General features: G+C 34.4%; 1 protein-coding gene across 1 annotated transcript in view; it reads left to right on the plus strand.

The window, feature by feature from the left end:
• Window positions 1–10,817, plus strand: part of LOC107664971 (disabled homolog 2-interacting protein-like) — a 122,505-nt gene that overhangs the window by 96,956 nt on the left and 14,732 nt on the right. The window contains exons 9-10 of the mRNA XM_016455677.1: window positions 7,915–8,059; window positions 8,777–8,921. Of these exons, the coding sequence (XP_016311163.1) occupies window positions 7,915–8,059; window positions 8,777–8,921 (290 nt within the window). The remainder of the gene's footprint in view (window positions 1–7,914; window positions 8,060–8,776; window positions 8,922–10,817) is intronic.

Raw genomic sequence — 10,817 nt, forward strand, 5'->3', positions numbered from 1 at the left:
CAGATTTTTGACTGTAGAGGAAGTAACAGTACATCCGTCTAGTTGCAAATTGTAATCCAAGAGATTCTGTGTACTACTTTTTGGTCCAATTAGTAATACCTCTGTCCTTATCCTAATTCAATAGGAGAAAATTATTGGTCATCCAATCTTTTATATTTTTAATACACTCTGATAGCTTAGATAATTTAGAAGTTTCATCTGGTCAAATTTGTAAAAAGTCATTTGTATTTATATACATTTAGTTTATATATATATATACTGTATATATATATATATATATATATATAAAAAAAAGTCAGAATTGTGAGAATAAAGTCGTACCATTGTGAGATTAAAGATGTAATATTTTTAGATTAAAATAGTAGCATTGTGAGATTAAGTTCCTAGTATTTTGAGAATAAAGTCAAAATTAGCAGAACCAGTCATATCAGTAGGAGAATAAATTCATAGCAATATGAGATTAAAGTGGACCACTGGTTGCCATTTATATTATTTATTGATAAATCCTATCCTAAAGTATTTATTGAGTTATTTATTGATAAATCCTATCCTAAAGTAGATTTAACTAAATCATCCACATCCATTTCTCACATAGAAGCTAAAGCAACAACGATTAATCAAAATATTAACTTTATTCTTAAAATATTAAAATTGTAATCTCATATTTCTACTATATTATTCCTGTATTGACTAAAGTTGTAATTCTGACTTTATTATCATAATTTTTATTTTATTTATTTAGTATTTTTTAAAGTGGCATTAAAACGCTATAATTTCCAGAAGTCATCATCACTCAGAAATGCATCATATTCCATAATTAAAATGTGGTGCAAATGCCTTTTCATGTTGACTATAAAAGTAATTTTGTTGCCTGACTGCATTTGTTATTTCTAGGAAGATTGTTTAATTATAGACTCTCACAGATGCAGTTTGCTGATAACTGAACAAGAGAGTGACATGACGATTTGTACATTGTCAAGATAAAACACTCAACAATCACTGTGCTATTTTGAGTTCCCATGTTACATTCTGAGTTATTTTGGATTTTGAGGTCTTAGTATAAAAAAGCTGACTGACAGGGACAGTTATTTTGAAGAGTTTTTTCTGAACTGAAGCATTTGCCTAGTTGTGAGTGTTGCTAAAAGAAACAGAACAGGACGTTCTAGGCCTTACTCTAAACCCATCAAATGTCCAACTGTGAAAAACGTCAATGATAGAGAAGAACAATAGAGACGTGGCCTGCTTCCCCTTATTTAATCACGGGAGTGCTGAGCGCTATGATTGCCCTCATTAACTTGAGCACGAATGGCTCTGATACTCGCCATAAATCAGCCTTAGAATCAGATGACATCACAAACAAAAGCGCACCGTCTGACGCTTTGTCACTCATCTGTCATTATCGATCAAATGCTGCTAAAGAGAGTTGTTTTGCGATTGCTTTTTTTGCTGCAGCACTCTGACGCCAATCCAAGCCATTGTTGCATCATAACGGACCTGCACAACAATTTGCCATGCATTTCTCTAGAATATGCGATTGCATTATTGTTGAGTCTGTGCAATGCAGCAATACAAGCCCAAAGCACAATGTGTATTGTGTTTAGATGTGCTTGAATGAGATTTTGGTATTTTGTTTGCCTTTTGTGTTGAATGAAAAATTGATTCTGTCCTTTTCAGCAGCTGATAGCTGTTATTTTCCAACATTTTGCCATCACAGCGCACAATTCAAGCCAGAATGCATACAGTATTATGTAATTTTTCAGAAAATCAACGAAGTGGCTGTCATTACAGCAGAACTGTGTAACAGTCAATAAGGCCACAGTCTTTCATTACAGTGGCATTATTTGGTCAGTGACTGCATTGTCTCTCATTATACGAGGCCAGAGCTGGTCAGCCAGTGCATTGTCTTTCATTAGCTGAAGCCTGGCTACTGTAAATAAAGTGCATTGACTTAGTCTCTGCATTCCACAGCTTCCTGTCTTTGTCTGCAGGCCTGCATGATTTCAATGAGAACTGATTAGCCTGATTATGTACTGATAGCACATGATTGAAATAATATCTGTCTGTATGGGGTTTCTCGTTTTAAAATTGTCTTCAAATTGAATTGCCACATGCCAGAATTGTCGAATGATGAGCTCTCCATAATGTGTAGTCGCATAGTATGACATTCACCTTTATTGATCTAATAAGCAGCCATCAAATTTGTAAAATAGTCTTGAGATGCTGTGCATTTGAGCTTTGTCAGTGTATCAACATCTTTGTCACACATAACTGTAAATGGTAAAGATACAGTATGTATTCACAGTATGTATTCAGTATAGAATGTATACAGTATTATATACTGTATATATTAATATGTAAATTACATAACTTTATCAAAAATTAAAACGGTCATTAAATAAATAAAAAATCCAATGTTTTTGTTTTTATATTTCTATAATTATGTTTTCATATGTTAGTTTTTAATAATTTTTTTTATTTTTCCATGTCAATTTTCAATGACGCTCCTAAATAGGTATTATTTACATTTTTAAATATACAGTAGTAACGGTATGTATTCAGCATATGAATAATATAGTGTGTATATATTATATACTGAATTTATACTGTATATCAACATTTAAATTATTAGCAATATTAATTTAATGTCTTTACATGATACCTTTTCATTTAGATTATACCGATAGCTTTATCCAAAGTTAAAAAGGGTTGATAAATAAATCTAAAATATCCAATGTTTTTATATTTTATTTTTAAAACATAAAACATAATAGTTTTTTATGTTTTTTATATTTATTTATTGCTCCTGGTCAATTTTATATAAAGCTCCTAAATATATATTATTTTTAAATATACCATTAATAATTATATTTAAAAAAAATTATATACAGTATTTATCTTTCATGTCTTTTATATTTAATTATATTTTAAATTATATTTTAGATAATTTCCTGCTGGCCTAAATAAATAAGAATAGTCCATTTTGATTTCAAAATTTTTATCCACAACAATTTAAATCCGAGCTTTGTGATACATGGATACAGATCCAGTCTGTTTGTGCAGGAACTATTGATTGTGCTGTGTGAGGGTGTGAGCAGGTGGGGGGAGATTCACGATTCTAACCTCACATAAAGAGCCAAAGTGTTTGTCCCGAGGGAAATTCCAAGTGTCAGGCCTCATGCTAATCAGCTTTTATTAATTCAGCCGTTGGTTTGAGGGCCAAACGGGTTCATGTGTGCTAGTCCAAAATATTATTTATCAGCATGGCTGTGCACTATAGGGAGGCGGGGCCTGTGGGACAGGGGTCATTAGTGGATCACCCAGAGGATGAACGGACTCTTGAGGGCACACATTGCCATTTTAACAAGCCACTGCTTACTTATTCATGCCTGCCTCAAACCGTTGTAAGCATGAAGCTTAAACAGGATGTTAACAACCATTCCACAGGCTATTGGACAGCAGGAAAATGGGAAACATGGATAAGTATCATAATGACTGAATGGCCAATGAAAGTTATTTGAATTCACAGTATTTTAAGATACCAACAGATTTCAGTTTTATTGGTTTGGTTTAATTAAATGAGCAAAATATACATGCAACAAAACCAGAATAGGTTGTGTCAGGTTATATATATGGTGAATTTAAACTGATCAAAAGTGACAGTAAAACATTTCAAATAAATGCTGTTCTTTTGAACCTTCTATTCATCAAAGAATTTCCACAAACATATGCAGCACAACTGTTTTAGTCATTGATAATAATAAGAAATGTTTCTTGAGCCCCAAATCAGCATATTAGAATGATTTCTGAAGGATTATGCAATGGATGCTCAAAATTCAGTTTTGCATCAAATGAATAAATTCGGTTTTAAAATATATTAAACTAGAAAGCAGTTCTTTTAAATTGTAATAATATTTCACAATATTACTGTTCTTACTGTAGCTCTGATCAAATAAATGCAGCCTTGTTGAGCAGAAGAAACTTGTTTCAAAAACTTAAAAAAAACCAGCAATCTTTTCAGCAGTAGTGTATACTGTGCACAGTATGAGAATTGTATACACAGAAAAAAGCATGACCTACTATACTGTATTTTTACCAAAACATTCAGTATGCACATAGCAAATCACACTATGCACAGTATCCTGCAATGCAGTGCACTTGACTTGCAGTGTGACAAATGAACTGGAAGTAATATCAACCACAATTTTTAACATCTCCCTCTCGACTGCCAAAGATATTTCTTTACAAAACTGGGCTACAAATACCCATATTTCTGACACGTTAACTGGACACCACTCATGCAATCTAATAAGGTCATGTGACAACAATATCTCACACTACCTTAAAGCATTTACAGCTGCATACCATTTCACATGTATTATTTGCTTAAAATATAGACAGTATATTCTGCCTAGTATGCAGTAAATGCTTCACTAGTACTCAATTTTCCATAAAACCCTCATAGTTTTTCTTTTGCAGATGTGTGCTGATTGTGGTGCTAGGCTACAGACAGGCATGATGGGATGTGACAGGCATACCTGAGCTCGCTGGCGTCTGATTAGTGATGAGACTACGGATAAGTCTCATCAGGGAACGGGCACTGAGTGCTGCTCTTAACTGTGTTAAGCTCTCGTGTCCTAATTGAATACCGAGCGCTGTGACTCCTGCCAAAGACGCAGAGCTTTTCAAGAAACTGGGTCTTATTTGATCCTCTCAGTGTCATAACCACAATGCACCTCTGCCTGACTGGGAAGGGAACAGCTCAGATATGCCATTATCACCTGATCCCACCGGTGATGGCTGAGAGAGCTTTGTGCAGCACAGAAAATCCTGTCTTGTTCTTGTCTTATATAAGTGTAATTTGTCGGCAACTGTTTAGATTGTTGCAGACACCTGCTTAGGAGACTGAATCCTCAGAAGGGTGCTTGTAGAGACGTGCAATAATGACTCAGACACTATCTCTCAAAACACAGTCATACATCTGCTGCAGATCATTGATCCAACGCCAGGGCATCAGCAGAAATCACGGCCAGCTGTAGACACACACACACACGCCCATGTCCTTTACAGAGATTCTGCTGACAGCAGTAGCACAGCACCACCCACATTGATCCTTCATCTCTCTCGCATTACATAGCTTATGACCAGATTGTGTTTTTGATGCTGGTGGGATCATATGTTCTGCTGGTGTATGCCATCGAAATGCATCCTAAACCAGCATGGAGTAGCATGGGAACGTATACTGGTCTCTTAATCCATGCTAAACACATGGAGCTTATACAGATCAGAAGCAATTTGATGCTTCTTTAAAAAATACAATTTGAACTAATTTAAAGTATCTGACAGCATCAATTCAATTCTGCTTTATCATATTTAATAATCATTCTTTGGTGACTAAAGGTCTTTGCACACTGAGTCCGAAATTCACACGTTAAAAAATAAATACGGCCTCACGTTATGTCAATCAGTCATGTTTACACACTGCCTCAGAAACTTTCGTCCGTAATAAAAAAATTCGGACCAGGTTCGATTTTCTGCATTTTCACATCTGTAGCAAGCATTTTGATAGGAAAGGATGAATATGAAAAAAAAAAAGAAAAAGAAAAAAAACGCATAAGAAAATTTCAGACTCAGTGTGCAAGGACCTTTAGACTTGGTTGGGGACGAAAAGAACAAACATTTCCTTTTTATCACTAATATTGTTCATGGTATCTTTCTATTTTGTAATTATTATGAAAAACGCAACATGAATATGCAGTATAATTATATAACTAGCAGAATGTGTTTTAGTATTAAAATGTGCTAAAAATGTCATTTTAGTGTTTATTTTTTATAAATTTGAATTGAAACTAGAATTTGGATTAAAATAAATTAAAACTCATAAACCTCCCTAGTGAAAAATAAATATACTAAAATGTATTTGAAATACATTTATTTCATGCTAAGTATACTACAAATACATTTACATATTTATGTACTTAATAAAAATACCCTGCAATTGTACTTTTGGTATACTAAACTGGTATACCACTAATTTTTTACTTAATGCACTTTAATTGTGCAGAAGTAGTGCTGAAGTCTAACTAAAGATATACTGAAGCACATTTGATTGCGCTAAAGTGGAACTATTGCAAATATACTTTAGGTACACTTTAAATATCTTGCATATAATGACCAATATTATTCAAAGATCATAAAATCCTCATCAATAGTGACATTAAAACACATTTTAGGCTTAATATTAAGAAATGTACATTGTGCACAAGTATACTCCAAAAAAAGTTGAATTATAATTTTTATATCAGTAAGTCTCGAGCGATATGTCAGTAAATATGTCAATAGATTTGAACTATACTTAGTATGAAATGAATGTATTTTAAATATATTGCTTTTTTACTAGAGCTAATAACTTTAATTTAAAAGAAACTAATAACTAACTTAATAACCTAATAAACATAATAGCTTTCATTTAATTTGAAAAAAATAGATCTTTGGTCTTCTTGTAATACTTTTTTCCCTCACCACCTGATTTTCATCAATAATTTGGACAAAAAAAAAAGTCTTGAAGTTTTAAGGTTTATAGTTTATACTGACAGACAGGCAGATTTATGGATCAGGGTGAAATAACTTGATTTCCCACAAAGCCATTACCTTTTGAATTTCTTAGAATTGCAATTAAAGGGGTGGTTGATTGCGATTTCACTTTTTTAACGTTAGTTAGTGTGTAATGTCCCCATAAACACAATCAAGCCAAGAAAAAAAACAGTGAACAACCCCTTTAAGTAAATTACACTTCCTGTCATTACATTCAAGACTGTTTTTTTTTTCTCTCTGTGCAAAAGAAAAAGTGCAGATGCTGTCATTATTCACTTAAGATCTTCCCAACAGGCATAGCTCTGAAATCTTTCAACTTGATCTTGATCATCTAAAATTTTCAACTAGTAACAATTAAAATTATCTTAAGATATTAGATGGTTTTACGAGTTTTTAAGTATAGTGCACAAGTCTTCTTTTATCTTGCTTTTTGTACGTTTTGGAGCTCTGAATGTAAATTATACTTTGAATGTAAATGAAGCCTATAGACTATAAAAGACCTCTCACAGGGGCCACATGAGAACAACTCATTAGCATGTTTACTCGTGGGCTTTTGAGGTCTTGGATGTGCTCAGCTGAAACCGATTACTGATGCAGTGAAGGCGGAGCCGAGACATGAGATACGCATCATGAGAGAGGAAAAACAGGAAGTGAGGCAAAGAATATTACAACAAGACCTCGCTGAACTATACAATGTCCATTATCCCATGATCAATACGCTATCACTGTGTATGAGTCATCTCCCCTGCTGGATATCCATAACCATCTCAATCTGGAACACGTCCTGACTGGAGCTGCTGTGTGTCTCCTGAACTCCAAATAAAAATCCGGCCCATCAGATGCATTTGCTGTTTTCCAGGTCATCCAGTCAGACACACGGTTCTGGATGGTTCAGAATCAAATGTAGGACTTCAAAAACAGAGTGATCAAAGATGGGCAGATGGGGAAAGAAAGGAGGAAACAGACCAGAAGCTGCACAGTAGACACAAAAACAGCCTTTTCCTTTGAGTTTTTTTTTTTGTGTGTGTGTTCTAAAGCCAGCATGATTTGTGTGCCATTTTTGTCAGTTTTATATGCAAAAACAACTATAAATGTAGTTGAATTATCTGATAAGGTATGAAAACTTTCTCAAAACATTGATGTATTTGTCTAAGCATCCCAATCAGTCAGATATAGCAACATCTGCTCGACTGATGAGTTTGGGTGACAAATGAGAGTCAAGGGAAAGCATTTATAATTTAAACTAAGGTTTCAAGCAGTTAAAGTCTATCTCTAGGAATTCTGCTCATCAATAAAGACTTCTTAATGTTTTGTCTCCCTCAGGACTTTCTGACAGATCTGATGATGTCTGAGGTGGATCGGTGCGGAGACAATGAGCATCTCATATTCCGTGAGAACACACTGGCTACTAAAGCTATAGAGGAGTACCTGAAACTAGTGGGACAGAAATACCTTCAGGATGCTTTAGGTAAAGAAAACATACTGACTTTGTGTATACGTCTCTGTGAAAATTGTCATTCAAATCAAAGCAGTGCAATACTTTCTTTACAATTTCTGCAGACCATCAAATATGCTTGTGAGAATATATAATCAATAATTTACTGCTTTTTTGTGTGTGTAGTCTGTGTTTTTGAAGTTCTGTTCAATTATTTAAGATATCAAGTCGAATATGGGAGCAAAATTGAGTGAGGAGGGGAAGCTTTAGGCTTGGTTTCCCTCAAAAGAGTTTGTTTGATGCTGGGAAAATACTTTCAAAAGTTTAGTCTGTGAGAAAGTGATGCAGTTTACATATAGCATAGTTTCAGTTGCAGTTCATTTTTGTGCCTTACGAAATGAAACCAAATCTTTCTTTGATTAATTTATTGACTTACAGAATGATGTGCCAGTGATCAATTTTCAGTTGATTCAAGTGATGTAATTGAAATGTGTCTAAACATTTACTGCAAATTCTTCAAAGATGGTGTTTATTTTGAACTGTAAAATAATCAGCCCTTATTAGGCATCTCATCTCATGAGTAAATTTTTTTTTATATTTTTGCAAAAGTAATATTAATTCCTAATGTTAATCATGCCTTTGTTCAACTTGTGTAACTGTAACATATAAGCAGCAGTACAGTTCTGCAGAAGGCTGCACGCTGTCTGTGCTAAATGAGGTTTCCACATTGTTTACTTTTATTCGTCCCAGGTGAGTTCATCAAAGCCCTGTATGAGTCAGATGAGAACTGCGAGGTGGATCCGTCTAAGTGCTCCTCCAGTGACCTGCATGAGCACCAGAGCAACCTCAAGATGTGCTGTGAGCTGGCTTTCTGCAAGATCATCAATTCTTACTGGTAATGCCATCAGATTCACTGCTCATATCAGTGTATGCACTAGGGATATGCCGGTATCAAATTTTCATGTTGCGATTAATTGCTCATGCTTTTGTCACGGTATACGGTATTATCACGATACTGAAATTTAGTTTTAAAAAAAAGTGCTGTCATAATACAGTATAACAGGTTTAATAACTTTTTTCTTATAACAAAAATAACTGAACATTTTACCGTGATATATCGCAGTACCGAATACCGGCACAAGTCTAGTATGCACACAGCTCATCTCAACTGCCTGGCCTAGACAGATTTATGGGAATTTTCTTTTTATTGGAAACATCCTTAGTGAAAAATAAATACACACAAATTTGAATTACATTTATTTCATGCTAAGTATACTACAGATACATTTACATATTTATGTACTTAATAAAAATACCCTGCAATTGTACTTTTGGTGTACTAAACTGGTGTACTTAAAGTCTGCTAAATTGGAACTACTAATGTTTTACTTAATGCACTTTAATTTTACAGAAGTAGTGCTGAATTCTAACTAAAGATATACTTAAGTATATTTGATTGTGCTAAAGTGGAACTATTGCAAGTATACTTTAGGTACACTTTAAATGTCTTGCGTTTAAAGACTGATATTATTCAAAGATCATACAATCCTCAGCAATAGTGATGTTAAAACACATTTTAGTTTAATATTAAGAAACGTGCATTGTGCACATGTAGTACTCCAAATAAAGTTGAATTATAATTTTTGTATCAGTAAGTTTCCAGCGATATGTCAGTAAATATGTTACTAGATTTGAACTATGCTTAGTATGAAATAAATGCATTTTAAATATATTACTTTTTTACTAGGGATGCTTCATGTAATATTTTAAAATGGTTGTGCGTGCGTGCGTGCGTGCGTGCGTGTGTGAGTGAGTGAGTGAGTGAAATATTCTTAAACAGTCTTTATTTTATATGCAGTAGAAATATATTTATACTGTATATTAAAATGATTATTAAATTTAAACAAAAAATTACATTAAAATGTATAGTGTATTATATGTAATATATGAAGATAGATAGATAGATAGACAGACAGACAGACCTACAGTATCTCACAGACGTGAGTACACCCCTCACATTTTTGTAAATATTTTATTATATCTTTTCATGTGACAGCACTGAAGAAATGACACTTTGCTACAATGTAAAGTAGTGAGTGTACAGCTTGTATAACAGTGTAAATTTGCTGTCCCCTCAAAATAACTCAACACACAGCCATTAATGTCTAAACCGCTGGCCACAAAAGTGAGTACACCCCTAAGTGAAAATGTCCAAATTGGGCCCAGTTAGCCATTTTCTCTCCCCGGTGTCATGTGACTCATTAGTGTTACAAGGTCTCAGGTGTGAATGGGGAGCAGGTGTGTTAAATTTGGTGTTATCGCTCTCACTCTCTCATACTGGTCACTGGAAGTTCAACATGGCACCTCATGGCAAAGAACTCTCTGAGGATCTGAAAAAAAGAATTGTTGCTCTACATTGTTCAATTGTTGCTCTACAATCCCCATATCTGCTAATTGGCTTCATCACTAATAAGTCTCCTCTCCACCAATAAGCTGGTGTGTGGTGGGCGTTCTGGCGCAATATGGCTGCCGTCGCATCATCCAGGTGGATGCTGCACACTGGTGGTGGTTGAGGAGATTCCCCCTTCTATGTAAAGCATTTTGAGGGCCCAGAAAAGCGCTATATAAATGTAAGGAATTAATTATAATTAATTATTATAAAGATGGCGTAGGCTATAAGAAGATTGCCAAGACCCTGAAACTGAGCTGCAGCATGGTGGCCAAGACCATACAGCGGTTTAACAGGACAGGTTCCACTCAGAACAGGCCTCGCCATGGTCGACCAAAGAAG

The sequence above is a fragment of the Sinocyclocheilus anshuiensis genome, unplaced genomic scaffold, assembly GCF_001515605.1.
Source record: "Sinocyclocheilus anshuiensis isolate Anshui unplaced genomic scaffold, SAMN03320099.WGS_v1.1 scaffold363, whole genome shotgun sequence".
Classification (NCBI taxonomy): Eukaryota; Metazoa; Chordata; class Actinopteri; order Cypriniformes; family Cyprinidae; genus Sinocyclocheilus; species Sinocyclocheilus anshuiensis.